We start from the raw sequence: 16,957 nt of genomic DNA, 5'->3' as shown, positions 1-16,957 counted from the left end.
ATGAACCTAAAACAACATTACAAAGAAAACAATCAAGATATTGGTACAGCAACAGTGAAAATGGGGAAATTTGATACAGTATTTAATAAAAATATGGATGACAGGTCCTTTGGTCTTTCAATAAAAGATTTGACATCTTTGACATGCGACTTTGCAGAACAAAACAACATTCAGCATAACATTGACCCAAGTAAAAATATGACCGGTAGATGTTGGTTTGAGAATTTTTTAAAACGAAATCCCGATGTTAGTCTTCGCAAACCAGAGGATACCTCAGCTACAAGAGCTGTAGGATTTAATCGCAGTTAGCAGAATATATATAACGTAGACGAGAAGGACATGACTACGGTACCGAAGGCACTGCCGAAAATAATCTGCACAAAAGGTAAAAAGCAAGTTGGTTGATTAACATCGGCAGACAGGGGGGCCAATTAGTAACTACGTCATTTTGCTTTAATGCTGAAGGCTCATTCATGCTTATATACCACCACCATATACACCCTTATTTGGATTTTCGAGAAAAAGGCTAAAGCCGGATACTGTTAGGAAACATTATATGTAAAAAGTGTTGTTTATCTTTTTTTATTCCGGCTACAACTTAAAAGGTACCTTTTTTCCTCCCGTTTCCATACATTTAAATCACACATTTTCAAAAGTACGTCAAATTTGTTTGCAGCAAAACGAACAGCAAAACCTCTTTGAAGCTTTTCTTTTTTCTTCAAGTATCCGAAATTCCATAAAAAGCGACTTCCAAAAAGTGAGATCAAAGCTTTTTAATGCTTCTTCCAATAATTTTTGGCATTTAATTGAAATTGTGAGAGGAGCTTTTTCAGTAACCGATATTGGTTTCAGAGAAAATAGAAAAAGTTTAGATGCACGTACAAGAAAGCAAACTTCAACCAAACTTCAAAACCAAATTTCAAAAATACTCGGTTTGAACCAATTACAGAAGTCACTGATAAGTATCCGAAATTCGATAAAAAGCAACTTCCAAAAAGTGAGATTAAAACTTTTTAATGCTTCTTCCAATAAGTTTTGACATTTAATTGAAATTGTGGGGGGAGCTTCTTCAGTAACCGATATAGGTTTCATAGAAAATAGACAAAATTTCAGATGCACATACAAATTTCAAAAATATTCGGTTTGAACCCATTACGGAAGTTACCGATATATTTTGTTTAAATTATTTAGCACCGATTAGTGGGCTTTGCTGCTTACAAGATTTTTTCCTTAGTATGTTAACACCTTGCCTCGGAAACGTTTACATGGTATATTTTTCCTAAAAACACTTGAGGAATAACCTTTTCATATATCTGCCACTTAATAAGAATACCCGCTCCATAAAAATTGATATAATTTTCTTTGGAAACTTTCGTTACTTGTGATACATCATATCTTCAAACCTATTGTGTACATTCTGGAGGATTTGGGGGGGATGTACCAGTTCCAATCTGCTGTGTCTCTATAAAAGAACTATAAATGACTCAAGTCTGCTGATCAAGGTCACTTAATTACTCTCCTTCGTCATATCCAATCCTATAAACGTGGAATTTAAATTATTATCGAGTAATGAGTAGTAGATCTGTGTTCAGTATGTTCTGTTCATTAGAGTTTGGTTGAAGGCATTTTGGTATGCATTCAGGTATTCGCATGTCAACCTCTTAAATACATTCAACGACACTCATCCAGGACCTGTACATTAAATAACATGAAAGAAATTAATTTCATTAATAGAACAAAGAAAATTTAAACTGATTTTTGACTTCTTCATTCACAATTTTTTTAATGAACGGCTCGCTTTTCAAAAACTAAACAGAAATGTGTAGAGAAATAAAAACTTATTTTAATGAGGAGTCACTTGACTGTTAAAAAAATGGGGGACAGGGGATGCAGATTTTGATTTGTCATAAAAAGTCTCCCTGACAAAAAAATATTGATTTTTTTTTGGAGTTTGTGGAAAAGTTTTTTAAAATGAGATCCCCAAATTTCAAAATTCATTAAAAGTTTTATTTTCGATTTTTCCGAAATTTTACCCTCTCTCGTAAGCGTCGATTATGGCAATGATTTTTAATTTCGTGATACCATTAGTTTATTTATGGTAACCGCAGTATACTCGAGATTTCCCTGTAACGAGTATTTGACGAAGAGAGACACACCGCTATAAATAACTTCTTTCATTGTTTGGTTTAGTTACCAGGGTCGAACGTGTGCAGGCAGTTGAGAAAACTATTTTCAGAATCAAATTTGTCGTAATTTAAGTGTATAAACACAAAAAATTAAGCGAAATCGAGTGGTAAACCATATAGGAAATGGTATCTGTCGTAATTCCTTTTAAATTTATATTTCCTTGAAATTCTTTGTATACCATAAGGGTATGGCCGCTATTACCAAAGAGATCATGTGTCGGCAATTTTCGTATTCCAAATCAAAAATGTCGGTTCACTATCCGCACACAATAATTCACAATAATGTATATTAAGGTGTATAAATGTGTATAAATGTTCGTCTAAAAAAAAAATGCGGCCCTGTATTCCGTTGAACAAATCAAGGTTGCGGGAAATAACCGATCTTAGTTAAATATTGTTAAAATCGACCTTTTAAATACGCCAAAGACACATTTGAATTTTGGGCGAAGTTACTCGTAAAAATGATACGTGCGGTGCTAATGGTTTTTGGTGTGCTTCATTGTGTCGTGAGTATACCGCCTCCGTCTTTTGATTGGGTCTACAAGAAATTCCCCGTACCCTTTGAAAGTGAGTTGATTTAACATGCTCTTTAAATGTTATATTCTAGATCAAGTTATTATGTTTTGACCTTAGTCCAAAATTCCAAACTTTAAAATTTATGTACACCATTTGAAAGCAGAGAAAACATATCAATGTGACTAAGCTCTTTGAAACGTTTGAATGCATAATATTTATCCTCTTAATATAGGTACAAACACAGTTGTAGGTATACAATTGTTCTATAAACATTTCCTAACAAAAAGCGATGTGGAAACGTTGAAAGAATTTTTCATATCTATTGTAAAAAGTAGTTTGACGACTCACTAGTTTTCACCAACGTAATTAGCAAACAGTCATAAAATGGAACGTCCTGTAAATCATTTTTTTATATATTTTTATATGTATCTTGATATAATTTTAAATAAATGGCAAAAATAAACCTATTAAAGTTTGAAGTAATCATGCGTAAGAATTTTTGAAACGGAACAAAAAACATGAAATTTCATACTCACAAAACACTTTTTGATTATATACAAGCATACGGCACGACAAGTAAACAAACATCCGCCAACAATGACTTTTGTAAAAAAGGATTCAATTAAATTTTCAACTATTAAAGCAACCTTTACTAGAGCTACCAATAAGGGACATGCATAATGTATGTATACTAACTGCAGTGTGCAGATTTTGAGGCAACGACAAATAGAAAGCGATTCAAAGGGTTATATCACAAAATTATTTCTGAAAATTCATGAATCATATTTCATATTTACCTGTTTTTTTGTTGACTTTGTTTTTAACAAAGTACATTTATATTTTTTGTGTGTTATTTTAGGTGAACCATATATTCTCTTTTAACTTGAGGTTTAATTTTAGATGCTAACATAAAAGAAACTGCTACGCAAATTTCCGTGACACAAAGTTCTGAGACCTCAAGATTGCTAGGTAATCCATTTGCTAAATACGATTGGCATGATGAGCACACCAAAAATACTGGTTAGTATACACAATTTATACGAATAATGAGCAAGTTAGTAAAAGTATGCTTTGGTAGGATCTGGTGATAGATCACTTACCGAACCATCAAGTATTCTTTTTGGCAACTTGGGAGTTGATTCTCAAACAACAGGTAAATTAACCCATAATTGCTGAATTCACAGCAATAATAATAAATAATGGTGTTTTTTTGTCAAGACGATAATAAGTAATAAAACATTTTTTTAACATGTTACTTCTCTCAAAGCGAAAAACCAACAAACCTATACAGAAGACAGCTGAACAGTTAATTAAAAATCTTAATCTCTCAAGAGCTTGAAGAATGATGGCAAACCAGTTGTGTATAAGGCCGGATGACAATTCCAGTCAATGGACAAAATATAGATAAATGACTGTCAATCCTCACCAACTAAAACTTTGCTACGGATACGGATAGTTTTCTTCTCATTATTAAATATGAAGTTACAAATACGAGGAAGGAAGGAACTGTCAAAAATTTATTAATATATAATTTAAAAAATTTTCAAACAACACAAATTTAAATATTGTGCAAAAAGTTCTTTTACAATACAAAATAAAAACCAAATAAGATGTAGGAGTGTATGTCAAGTATGTCAAAACTTCTGGATTCTTTCTGCGTTTCAGTCAAGCTCTGAAGAAGCCAACAGGATGATTGGCAAGACGTCAGCAATTTCGACTAAGCAAAAACTGACGCAGGAGGAATCCAGAACTTTTGTAAACATTATTACAGAAGTCTGTGGAAGTTTCTTTGAGAAATAGTTTTTATTATTATTATTATTATTGTTATTGAAACAATTACGTCTAATAATATTGTTTTTATATTTCTCCTTTCATGCTAGAGCCAATCCAAGAAAGTATCGTAACCGAGGCCTTCCATGACAGCAATAAAAGTACTCCTGAAATCACATTTTTTCACCTCACCAACGTCAAGAGCAACTCCGACTGCTTGAAAGATCCTAACGGCAAATGCAGGGACGAATACAACTGAAAGAAATTAATTAAATTATTTTTAGAAGTTCATATTTATTATTGTTCGTTTAAGATAAAGTCTACTTGGTTAGTATATTGGGCAGTAGTTGAAAATTCAAACTAAAATCATATTTTCATTTACATAAATATCGATTGACTGATGCGATTCTGATAAAGCTTTATTTCGCATCACTATATTTTTCTTAGATTTATTATGTGATTATAAGGCTTTCACCTTGACCTTTACCTTTCCTTATAATTTTAATCGCCGAAAATTGTTAGGTTAACAATTTACCGACGTTCTAACCGTACATTTTCTTTTAATAGCTATTTCGATATTTATGATAAACGCAATTTGTTGCTATATCCCTGATAATTTTTAATTATTTTTCTGCAGCGAAATAGTGCAAAAAGTTTTACTTGTCGCAATAAAAAATATTCTACTGTTAACAATTGTGTAAAAAATATTTTGACAGTTCATTTAACTATTTATATAACTTTAAAATTTAATTCTATTGTTATAAAGCTGTCAAATATAATTTGGACGTAATAAAATGCTGTCCAGCAATACAGCAAAACAATGCACACTAAGAACTGTTCCATTTCTATTCCGCATTCTCATGTCATTCACAAAACTCAGTATTTATATCGCTAAATATTTTCAAAATTAGGGAAGTTTAATGAAACACGCACTTCATCTTTCTTTTTTTTATGTCATGTGGAAATGATGACGTCATAGGTTCAATTTTTTCAATGTTTTTAAAATTTTACCATTTTATAATAATTGTCTAAATAAGTTGCCATGGTAATATTAAATTAAGTTAGCATTAAGAGAAGGTACCTAAATAATTAATATGATTAAATTACAATTAAAACGAACATTCCGTTTAAAAATGTTACTGTATGTGTCATCACGCTCATATAGAAGCTCAAAAATAAATAAAATTACATTTATTTATTTCATTTCAACCATACTGTATAAATAAAATAATTTAATTCGAAATTTGCAGCTTTTTCATTTAATCCTTGGGCGTATAATTTATTAAAACTTTAATACATTGGATGGCAATTGAAAATTAAATTATTTGCTTAGTTAATGTTTTATTCATCTAGTTTTTCCGCATATTATTTTCGATGAATGCGATAATGCGTAATTTATTATCGAATTTTAAATGCATTTCGATGGATCATTGTAAAGAAATATAGCGTCAATGTTATTAGGAAATTGGAGTTTATATACCAATTCATAATAATGTATATTGAGACAGAGCTCCTTGTTTTCTTTAAAACTGGGCTTCAAATCTTAAGAGGTGACATTTATTTGAATAGCCGCCGGATCTGGAATAATTTTCCCAAAATAAATAGATTAAATCTTAACTTATCGGTTGTCTGTGCACGCTTCACCGGTTATCTCTTGTGCAATGCGGCACAAGTCCCCACATCCTGCAACTGGCGGCGGCACTGCGGCACATTTCCGGAACTCCTGCTGCCGACGGAAAGCGCCTTGCTTATTGGCGATCCTGAGAAAATTCAGAATTAAATTTAATAAAGGTAAAAGGATATACTGCATCACCTAATTTTTATTGTTTTTATAACGTGATTTCGCGCCAAAGAAAAGAAAAGCATTATTGTTTTCAGCAACCAATAGCATTTTAGAATATCTCTCAATTTTGAGTGAAATACCAACTTGAAGTAGATTTTTATAATTTTGATGTACCTGAACTCCATGCATATCATTCACTGGGATTCGGTCTATGGGATGAACGATATCAACGAGATGTTAAATTTTCTTAACGCTAACATAATTTGGTCTTTTGATTTACATGCTCTATTAAAAATTATGATCATAAAAAACCTCCTGCCCCATGGATTAGTAATAAGAACTAGCTTTTCGAAAGTCTAAGTCTGATATTGCATATATTTAAAGTAAAAAAAAATATTCATATTGATGGAGGAAACTGTCAACCATCTTAAATCTTCGGAAAGATGTTATTATTTCTCATACCGCCTCATATTACTTTTCTTATTAATAGATTTCTCTCAGCTTGTGACCGGAAAGTGAATGCGGTGCTTATAATGCTCAAATACACTAGAATATTTGATACTGTAATTAATTCAATTTTATACTTAAAGCTCAAATACTTTGAGATCCATGAGAACAGTATTAACTTTTTTAAGCCTTATGTTCAGTTTAGTTTTACTTTAATGACATCTACTCCCAAATTTGAAGCACTTTAATTTTGTACTATTATTTAAACTTCCGTAACATCCGCAAGTGCGACCATATTTTCGAAAATTTTGAGAGAACTTTTCGCTGCAATGTGGCTAAAGTGTTACACAAAATTCTCAAAAACTCAAAAAACTACATAAGCTTATAAGGTCTGAGTGAGTTGCGTTGAATATTTCAGCAGTGTAACTGAGCTGTTTCTTTTTAACTATTGTATATTTTGTGTGCTTCTAGTTTTTCACTTTCTATCTATATAATAATATTATCCTTTCGTACTTTCAAGGTTGCGCCCATCAATTTTAATGAAACCCTTTTTTGCGTTTTCGGCAAATCTTCCAAACAGTTTGCCACATAATTTATTTCCAGTTCTTCCGTTTAGGCCCCCGATTCTTGATATTTTTTGGTGCGTTTGCTCAAAAAACTCGCCCTTATTAATTGGAGCATCAACATTAACCGCATATACTCTGAATATAGCCTGTGCAATGTGACGTGCTTTTTTTAGCGGTGATAATGGATACGATTTGTTGTGATGTTGTGATGAAAACACCGCTTTAGACGTGGTCGTAGTGTGCCAGATTCTGAGATCCCCGACCTTTCTTTTTAGTTTTCGGTATAGCTGTATTTCTGATCCTAGAAGTCCACTGATGAATTCATTCATTTTGTTGGAGACACCTTCTACGTTTCATGCCCCGAAAGTCTTAATCCTTTTTTATAGTTTAGATCGTCTTGGGAGTTTCGGTCCATTCCAAAGCAGTTTGGGTTTTTTGTTGCTAGTACCGGAAAATTGGCCTGATGCTCCAACACCCTAGCAGGAGGACCACGTGATTGTAATGTTAAGGTTTTATTCCTCTAGCCTTTGATCACCCAATATTCTAGTTCTTTTTTTGCGTTTATATATTCCCTACTTTCGCTACTTGCGCGGAATCACCCGCATCAAAGTATTTCCGCAACTCTTTTAGCGACGTGGTACTCCTCTATCCCTCCTCCTTCCTTATTTCTACCATCGCAAGGCCTGGAGCTTGGGGCTGGTATAGCGCAGTATACCACCAACAAAACCGCGGGAGGCAATGAAACGAACAAACATAAGCATCACCCCGAAAGAGTCGGGGAAGAACCTATATAGAACCCAGTATATTAAAGTTAAAACCGCCAGCAAAATGTCTGCCGAGTTCACATCGAACAAAGGCCTCTCCGTCACTTATTCTGCTTAAGATATAACTCGATCAATCTCTAAAGTTATGGAAACAAAAATGTAAGAATATCGGCATCCCACTTAATAACGAAAACTTGTACACCATTAGTTTTGCATATGACCAGATCATCTTACCACCACCTTACGACGATGACATAGTATAAGAAATGGGGATTGGAGGTGAACATATCATTGGCGGTGTGCATCAAGACCTTGAACGACTGGAAGGTTAAACAGCGTCTAAAAAATTACAAAACAAAACAAAATATATTGTTGCGAAGTATGATAGTTAAAATAAAGGCATAATGCTGGAGGCAACAGAGACAGATTTCTAGAGCCGGGCGGTAGGGAAATCAAGACTTGGAATTCCAAATGAACCGGTTTAGGAAGTAATGAAAGGAGGATACGCAATTGCGGATGAAATTACAAGAAATAGTTATCAGGACGCCTATATGGAGAAGAAAAAGAGGAATGTCAAGAGGGGTTGGAGAGAGGGGAATGGATGGGGATATATGGATCTATGGAGATTTGGAATCGGAAGATGTCGTAGAACGATGTATAGCACGAAAAGAAGAGTTAAGTCGATAATTCGAATTGGGCATGATATGCATGGCAAAATATTTAAAATTGCAATCAATATTTAGGCCATTTCGCCAGTATTAATATTTATTAAAACTTTATCCATGGATTGACCTGACAAATACACATACCTGCACAGGGTGTTCCAGTAAGAGTAGCTCATACTGTGCCTCGCGAAGTATTAGATGCAATTGTTTACTTTAAAAGATATATTTTTTTCTTTTTTCCTAATAGCTTATTTATTACCTTGTAGTATTGTAGTTATTCTGGTGTAATATGATAACAACGTAAACTAATTTTTATTCTTTTAGAAATAAGGTAGCTAAGGACGTATTTTTTAGTAATCGTTAGCTGCGTAAGCTTCAATTCTACTTTACAATTTAGCTAATATCCCACTTGCTGTTGCATATACAATTAAAAAAAAGGCGCAATATTTTAGATATTAAAATTTATACAAGAAACTTGCCTTTCCTTACCTCTTTATTTTAGCAGGTAATGCAAATGAGACATGTTTAGTAGACATCCGGTTACTTCACTGAAATTATAAAGGAAATTGTAAGAAAAATTTCCATTAAAAAAAGTACAATGACTTCTTACCATACCAAAATATAACAAATTTTAAAATTTTTAGTAGTTTTGTTTTTTTAATAAACTTTCATTATATATAAGGTGAAATAAAACATTTCAACTTAAAATCAATCAGTATCTGGTTAGTAGGGATTTATAGAGTGTTCAAGAATTTTTGGATCTTCCGTGTAAATGCTTGTAGACTGAGAATATGTTTCTACCTCATCGGATGTCTGAAGTAAACCCCGCTTATGTGGAATCCTGACTTCTGGCGTCTGATATAATTTAATGGAGATGTATTTCAGATGTATGAACAGTTTTTATATTTACACATGAATAAAGTAATTTGAAACGAAAATATGTTTTTCTACTCCCGTCTGTAAAATACCTAATTACACACCGATCTAGCGTCCGGGAAGCTTCACTTTACCACTAACACCACCCTATTTAGTGACAAAGACAAGTACTTATTAACAATTATGAATCCACAAACGCTGAAATTATATTCTTTAATTAAATTACATAAATAACATATGCCCATTAGACCAGTCGTGTCTTATGTAACGGCTCCAGCAGTTAAACCCGCAACAAAATTAGTAAATATTTTAAAATTCTATATAGATTTTAAACCAAAATAGTTAATAAAAAATTCTCCTATCTTTTGATGTACAAAACTTATTTCCCAGTATTTCACCTATGGATGTGATAGATTTAATAGATTTCACCCTCACTTGGAAACAGGTTAATCCATTGGTGAAACAAGATTTATTAGATTGCTTAATAGTATCTTTAGACCAAAATTATTTTGAATTTAATGGACAGATTTAGACATCTAGAGAAGGTTTGATTATGGGAAACCCACTTACCTCTGTTAGCCAAGATTTTCATGCATAATTTGGAAAATATCATACAAGAACATCCTTTAAGCAAAAGTTTTCTATGGTGGTATATTTACGTGGATGATGCTTGCTTGCTTTGTTGGAACGGACAGACAATTAAATTCTTTTTAAATTACATCGTATAAAATTCACCGTCGAGATTGAACAGCATAACTTTATTAATTTTCTAGACTTAACTATTACGAAAACACAAAACAAATTAGATTTTTCCATTTACCATAGACCTTCACACATGGACACAGTCATACATAACAGATCAAACACATATAAAAATACACATATATATACACTTTTATACACATACTTCTTTATACGCCACTCTCAAAAGAAAATTGCAACAAAGAACATAATAACATTAAACAAATTGCACTGTAGATAAAATAAATAAAAAACAAATCCAGAAAAAAGTAAACTCTATTTATCCGAAACCTAATACAGAACACGAACAATTTAAAACAATTACATACATAGGAGAACCTAGAGAAAAAGTTTCAAAACATTTGTCAAAATGTGGTTTAAAAATAGCTTTCAGAACTAATAACACAATAGGAAAATTTTTAAAAAACAATAAAACGAAGTGTCCAAAATCTCAAATATTAGGTGTATACAGGTTCAAATGTGGATCATGTCCTAAAAATTATATTGGACAAACAGGTAGATCCTTCAAGAAACGCATTAACGAACATAAAATAGCGTTTGAAAACAATAGTCTAGATTCTAATTATGCTACACACTTAAACACAGAAAGATACAATTTTGATATTTTACATACAGCCACAAAAAGCAGAAAACTAAATTTACTCGTAGCCATGGAGTTTAAACAAAATTAATTAAGGTTTTATTATCATTTTTTGGTATTTATAGTAGCAGGTAGTTTGTAAATATTACATTTGATAATGACACGGTGTTGTCGAAACAATTGTCATGTGAATATATATAATTTCGTGAAAATCTGAACTTTCAGTTCTTATTTATTTTGTTAAATGGATTTTCGTCAAGCACCTCAGTTCAATATTTCCCACGCTATGAATTTTGAGGTTTGACAATTATGACGATCATGTCAGTGAATGTAGTCGCATTGTTTTACGAAAATGTACCCAAAAACTAACGGTAGTAGAAAAAGTATAGTATGCAACACGTTCGGTAAACTTTTTAAGTCAAATGCCGTGTACCGGCATAATATACTATATTCTACTCCCGTCTGTAAAATACCTAATTACCGACCGATCTAGTGTGTGAGAAGCGTCACTTTACCACGTCATTTTCATGTTCCACACACCCGAGCCACTTTAGACATTTTCGGGATTTTAACACACGCTCGTGTCAAATAAACTCGTGAGTCAAATGCCGTTTACCGGCATAATATACTATTTTCTTCTCCCGTCTGTAAAATACCTAATTACACACCGATAAGGCGTGCGGGAAATGTCACTTTACCACTACAGTTTCGTTTCCCACGCTTTGAATTTTGACGTTTGTCAATTCTGACAGTCATGTCAGTGAATGTATTCGTGTTTTGCGAAAATATACAAAAAAATTAACGGTCGTAGAAAAAGTATAGTATGCAACAGGTTCGGTAAATTTTTAAGCCACTTGTTTATTAAACACTCGGTCCGCTGCGCTCCGCTCTTGTCAAATAAACTCGTGATTCAATTGCCGTTTACCGCACTTGTTGTATATTGTATAGAGTAATAACACTTTTTTATCAATGGCTGTTCAAATAATGACACTGGGAGATAACACTAGACATTTAAAAAGCAGATCACTAAGTGTTCCTCAGGATTATACTCTCCGTTACTGCAATTCAATTGAGACTTCCTTCACATTTCGAGAGCTCTATCTAGACTTGTTTCTGTGATCAGAAGTTCAACTTCGACAGAAGCTGTGACTCTAGACGTGCACGTTGTATCACCGAATGTCTTTTATTCATTCAGGAACTAAAAATTGTACGATAAATAGGATAGGTATGCTCATCTCTCACTTTAAATACCGGTATAACCCTTATCAGTTCCGTTAAATCAATCCGATGCTTGATTGGACGCATTTATCAAAGCATAACTGTGTGTCTGTCTATTCGTCTGCCTACAGCATACCGACCGAAACATTTAATGACTGTCTCTTGGGACATCACCCAATTTGAATGTCGATGACCAAACGGTTTAAATCGAATCTAGTTTGATCCCCGGCGGTCTCGGCCGAAATTGAATTACGTCCAGCGAAGGTCCGTTTTACGCGGTATTGAAATGACAGGTGTCCGAGAGTGTACGCGGAAATAGGGTGAAAATATTATTTTTATAGACTCGAAAATCAAATGGCTTCAATTCGTTTGGGATATAAATAGAGAGGGTTATAATAGTAATATTATCTGAAAGTGGCCCTTCTGCGGGGATGGATGAGGATGAAATGAATTTTTACATCTTTGTTTTCAGGTAAAATTATATGCAGTGGTGAGACTATGATAGTGATATGGTTATAGGTTGATGGCCGTAGACACTGTCTCTTCTAGCTATTGGGAGCATCACTGGAGAGATCGTGAAAATAACATGTTATCGCTTAGTTATGTCGGATAAAAACTTTAATGTTAAATTTTTCGAAGTTCAAAATTAAAATAAACCCGTATTAAATAAAATAAACTTGAGTGCATAGAAATCGGCCCATTGTGAACTTTTGACTACAATTTCATTTTTTTTAGACACATCAGATAAAAAAAATGGTTTGAAAGACAATTTAATATGCTTTAATACAAGTTTAAAGAGATTAATAGTATATTATGCAACAAGTGCGGTAAACGGCATTTGACTCATGAGTTTATATGACACGAGCGGAGCGAGTGACTTAAAAAGTTTACCGAACGTGTTGCATACTATACTTTTTCTACGACCGTTAGTTTTTGGGTAGATTTTCGCAAAACAACACGAATACATTCACTGACATGACCGTCAGAATTGACGAACGTCAAAATTCAAGGCGTGGAAAATATCTCCGAAAACATCCCATTTCTCCCAAACCCGTGCCGTAAAATCCCGGAGTCAAATTAACTTTTTTTTATTACTAAATACAAATAGGGTTATTGACTAGTAGCAACTCAAACCTTATTTTTTAATAATGGGTATACTTCTCTTGCCCCAATAACATATCTTGCTCGATTAGGCATAGATCTAATCAAGTTCGCTATTGGCTCTTGTGGAATGTTAAGCCACTCTTCCTCTTTTGCAACAATAAGCTCTGGGATCGAGGTTGGGATACGAAGTCTAGCTCGAATTCTCTGTTTTAGCTCACCTCATAAGTGCGAAGATCGCGATTTCAAGCGATATTTATAAAACTACGGATTGAGGTGGGGACTGCATGCTGGCCACTCCATAACTCGAAAACCGACTTCTGTAATGTAATCTTGCACGATCCTTGCGGTGTGCGGTTGTGCATTTTCATGCCTAAAAATGAATTTTTCTCCGATGTAGTCGACATATGGTACCACGTAAAATATCCTCGATGTACCCAGTACCTGTTAAACCTCCTACCCCTTGAGCACTTCCTTCCCTACGTATGAAAACAGTATCAGAGTATCAGTTTGTGCGTCCATATAAATTGCACCCCATATCATGCAGGAACGACTTCCATAAAGGCTCCGCTCTCCATTGCAACATCCTGCAAGTCGTTCTCCTGGTCTTCGGTACACTTTTTTTCGTCGATCACTACTAAAAAGGAACATTCTGGTCTCATCTGAGAACAGAACAGACCCCCATTGGTCCAATGTCCAACTCAGATGATCCCGTGCAAAGCGTAGGCATGCTTGGTTGTTCAGGTTCAGGTTATTTTCTTTCAGTCTTCTCCTTACTGTCCACTGACTAAAAGCCACTCTTCGACCTTCATGGAGCTGTTATTGCACTTGAATCGCATCCAGATGACGATTTCTTATTATTGCCTGTTCCAGGACACCTTCGGTTGTCGAGCAAAAGCTCGCTGGCGAAGTCCACTTTCTATTAAAGCGATAACTTAAGCGACTTTTTGCGCTATTGTATGCATCAAGCTAACACAATTGAACGCTATCCAAATGGTTCAAAAAGAATAATGTGAAAATTCCAGTTGCAAAGGCGATTAATTTAAGCCTATTAGAAGTTTGTTACTATCACTCTCACTACTGCATGAACTCCTTTCATTTGTTTTACGCATATTAACAAATTTAAACTCATACTAAAGCATATTAAATAGTCTTCCAAATAGCATGTTTACTTTTTAGGGTAGATGAATAGTTTCTAGAAAAAAAAAGTCAAACATTTACAGTGGTCCGATTTCTATGCACGCAAGTTTATTTACACTTTTTTAAAAGAAGAAATGTGTGTTTTTGCCGGGTACCATGTGTGGAGTCTTGTGACTTGAAACTTCGTTCGATTGATTGTAAATATTAAAGTGACGTTTACACCCATGCGACCTGCAAAAGTGAGGTAAATTTAGATAGAAAAATACGGGTAATAGTTAGGTTTTGTTGCCTTCCTCTTGCTTATTTGTTGCTCATTGTTTCGTTACAATATTTACCGATATGATTCATGCTTCATATTATTATTTTTTTATCAAACAATATCTTCTTTAAAACTTCTAAAATAAAAATTGATATAGTTAGAAAATTTAATTTTTTAAGTTCATTGCAACGTTTTGAAAAATGTATTTGAAAAGACGTAAATTAGAAAAACTGCAACTGACAACCTCTTCAATAGAGAAAGCAGAAGGTGAAAAAACTATTTTTTCTTTTTTTTCCAAATATAAAAGTATTTTCCATTGTGTGGGGAAACCCAACTTAGGTATTTTTAAATGAAACACCTTGTATATTATTGCATCAGTAGATATTCGATCACCCATTGTAAGGTTGTTGTCGCATAAGCACAGTTTTTTTTTTTCGATTTATGGAGATTTTTTAGTCAAAAAGGTCCAGTGTTTACGACTCCATATTTTAGACGTTATTGCAATTTTATTATTCAAAAATTTTACAAAATAGTACAGTCATTTATCCTATACTTATCTTGAAGTTAGTTGGAATTTTTTATACAGGGTGACTCAAAATGTAAAATAATAATTTTCTTGAAAAACACTCTGTATATTATATTTCCATTAATTACTGTAATTAATGCTTTTTCAATTTTAGTATGCATTCCTTATACCCGAACTTAGCATTTTTTGAGTTATACTCATTTTTGCTAACGAAAGTTCGTCAAATTAAATATGTAAATTTTTATTTTGTGAAAAAAATGTTTCCTTTCTTTCCATTAATTTAAAAGTTCTGTCTGGTTTTTAATCTCGGAACTATTACAGAACTATCAATAATAATTTTAGATCGTTTTTTTAGCGCAATTATAAGTTTTCCATGAAAAACGTAGGTTCGCCATAGAACTGTAAGTAATTAATTGAAACCTGTCAATTTTGCCAATTAATTTGTTGTTAGTTGATTAACTCAACCCAACCATGAAATTTTCGATGGAAGAAATGGTCGACATCACGGAGAATGTGGTTCCTTGATGACCGAGTACACCATGCCTACCAAGTTACGAACTACTTAAATAATTTATTTTCTCAACGAAGGTGGTTCGATCTGCTGATTCAACAGAAATGAACTATTTTTTGTGGAGATCTGTTAAAGACCAGGCGTATAGAACTGCCTCTACAAGAGAGGACATGAAACACGGGATAAGAGACGCCTCTCAAAATGTTAGTCACGAAATGCTAGCGAATACCGCCCAAAAGTTTTTTTTTGAAACTATTAGCAATATATTGCATTTATAATATTGTCACTAATGTAAAAAAACGGCTTAAATTGTTTTCCAAAGTTCATAATTTTATTTTTGTTTTCATCTCGGATTTTATAAATTATTTACGTAATAGATTTTGTATTAACATACGCTTATTAAAGAATTCTGAAAGAATTTCACTTAATTCTCTTTGTGGACTTCATGTTCAGATAATATTTATTTTGTTCTCAATCTTTTGTGATATTTTAGCAGGGTTTGAAAGCTTTCAGTATTTTGTTCGTCAAAATGTGTAACTCAAAAAATACTAAGTTTAGGTTGAAGGAAAGCTTGAGGGGTAATTATTTGAAGTATAATATATAGGGTGTTATATCTGATTTTTTAACTAAAGTTAATATTTTTCATTTTACAGCAGTTGTATACAGCTGCCAAAGCGTTGGCTATTGAACACAAACGCGTGTTTGAAGAAAAATTGGCTAAAAATATGAAAACACTCAGTATAGACCATAACAACCTTATTTTACTATTTGATACAATTGGTAAAATGAATAATATTACGTACCTACTTCTTAAATAAAATTTTGGAGTAGGTTCATTATTTGGTATGAATAAAACGATGAAGGAAATGCTTAACAATAAAGCACCTGCTATTTTTCGAATTTCCTACTTAGCAATGAGCACCTACTTCAATTTTAGCATAAATAAAATTAAGCATATACCCCAGAAATAAAGAAGTTACTCAAATAGTTTTAAGTTAATTCGTCAGTTAAGCCAAAACAGTAAGTCAGAGACCTGTACTATTGAAATTGCTATTAAAGTGGCTATTAGAAAGTCCATTAATATGCAGCGTGTCTCATTTAAGAAAATCATTTTGCGAAACGTGCCAACACCGCATATTTTAAGAAAATATTTTAAATTTGATCATTGACTAAAGAAAAGCATTATTTTTGTAAAAGATAATAGATGGAAAAAAGTTTAAATAGTTCATAAGCAACCCAAAAATGATGGTTTAAAGATAACCTGAATTCTGAAGATGATCGCTAATA

The 16,957-nt window shown here is 33.1% G+C and overlaps 1 protein-coding gene across 2 annotated transcripts; it reads left to right on the top strand.

Moving 5' to 3' along the window:
* The first annotated feature begins 2,594 nt into the window (after positions 1-2,594).
* Positions 2,595-5,116, top strand: LOC132704883 (uncharacterized). 2 transcript variants are annotated; one of them, XM_060675189.1, is made up of 4 exons: positions 2,595-2,753; positions 3,603-3,722; positions 3,781-3,855; positions 4,583-5,116. In XM_060675189.1, exons 1-4 carry the CDS (start codon positions 2,648-2,650, stop codon positions 4,729-4,731), a joined length of 450 nt encoding a protein of 149 aa, XP_060531172.1. In that variant the 5' UTR covers positions 2,595-2,647; the 3' UTR covers positions 4,732-5,116. The 2 variants fall into 2 exon arrangements, with proteins under 2 accessions (XP_060531172.1, XP_060531173.1); XM_060675190.1 differs by lacking the exon at positions 3,781-3,855.
* The last annotated feature ends 11,841 nt before the right edge of the window (positions 5,117-16,957 follow it).

The sequence above is a fragment of the Cylas formicarius genome, unplaced genomic scaffold (genome assembly GCF_029955315.1).
Source record: "Cylas formicarius isolate icCylForm1 unplaced genomic scaffold, icCylForm1.1 PGA_scaffold_7__23_contigs__length_41026272, whole genome shotgun sequence".
Lineage (NCBI taxonomy): Eukaryota > Metazoa > Arthropoda > Insecta > Coleoptera > Brentidae > Cylas > Cylas formicarius.
Note: the sequence above shows the minus strand (reverse complement) of the source record. Positions and strands in the feature narration are given on the sequence as shown.

Excerpts from the sequence above, each read along its gene's own strand:
- LOC132704883 (XM_060675189.1), top strand. The coding sequence starts at position 2,648 with ATGATACGTGCGGTGCTAATGGTTTTTGGTGTGCTTCATTGTGTCGTG. Across the intron at positions 2,754-3,602 it reads ATTCCCCGTACCCTTTGAAA|ATGCTAACATAAAAGAAACT; the intron begins GTGAGTTGATTT and ends GTTTAATTTTAG. Across the intron at positions 3,723-3,780 it reads TGAGCACACCAAAAATACTG|GATCTGGTGATAGATCACTT; the intron begins GTTAGTATACAC and ends ATGCTTTGGTAG.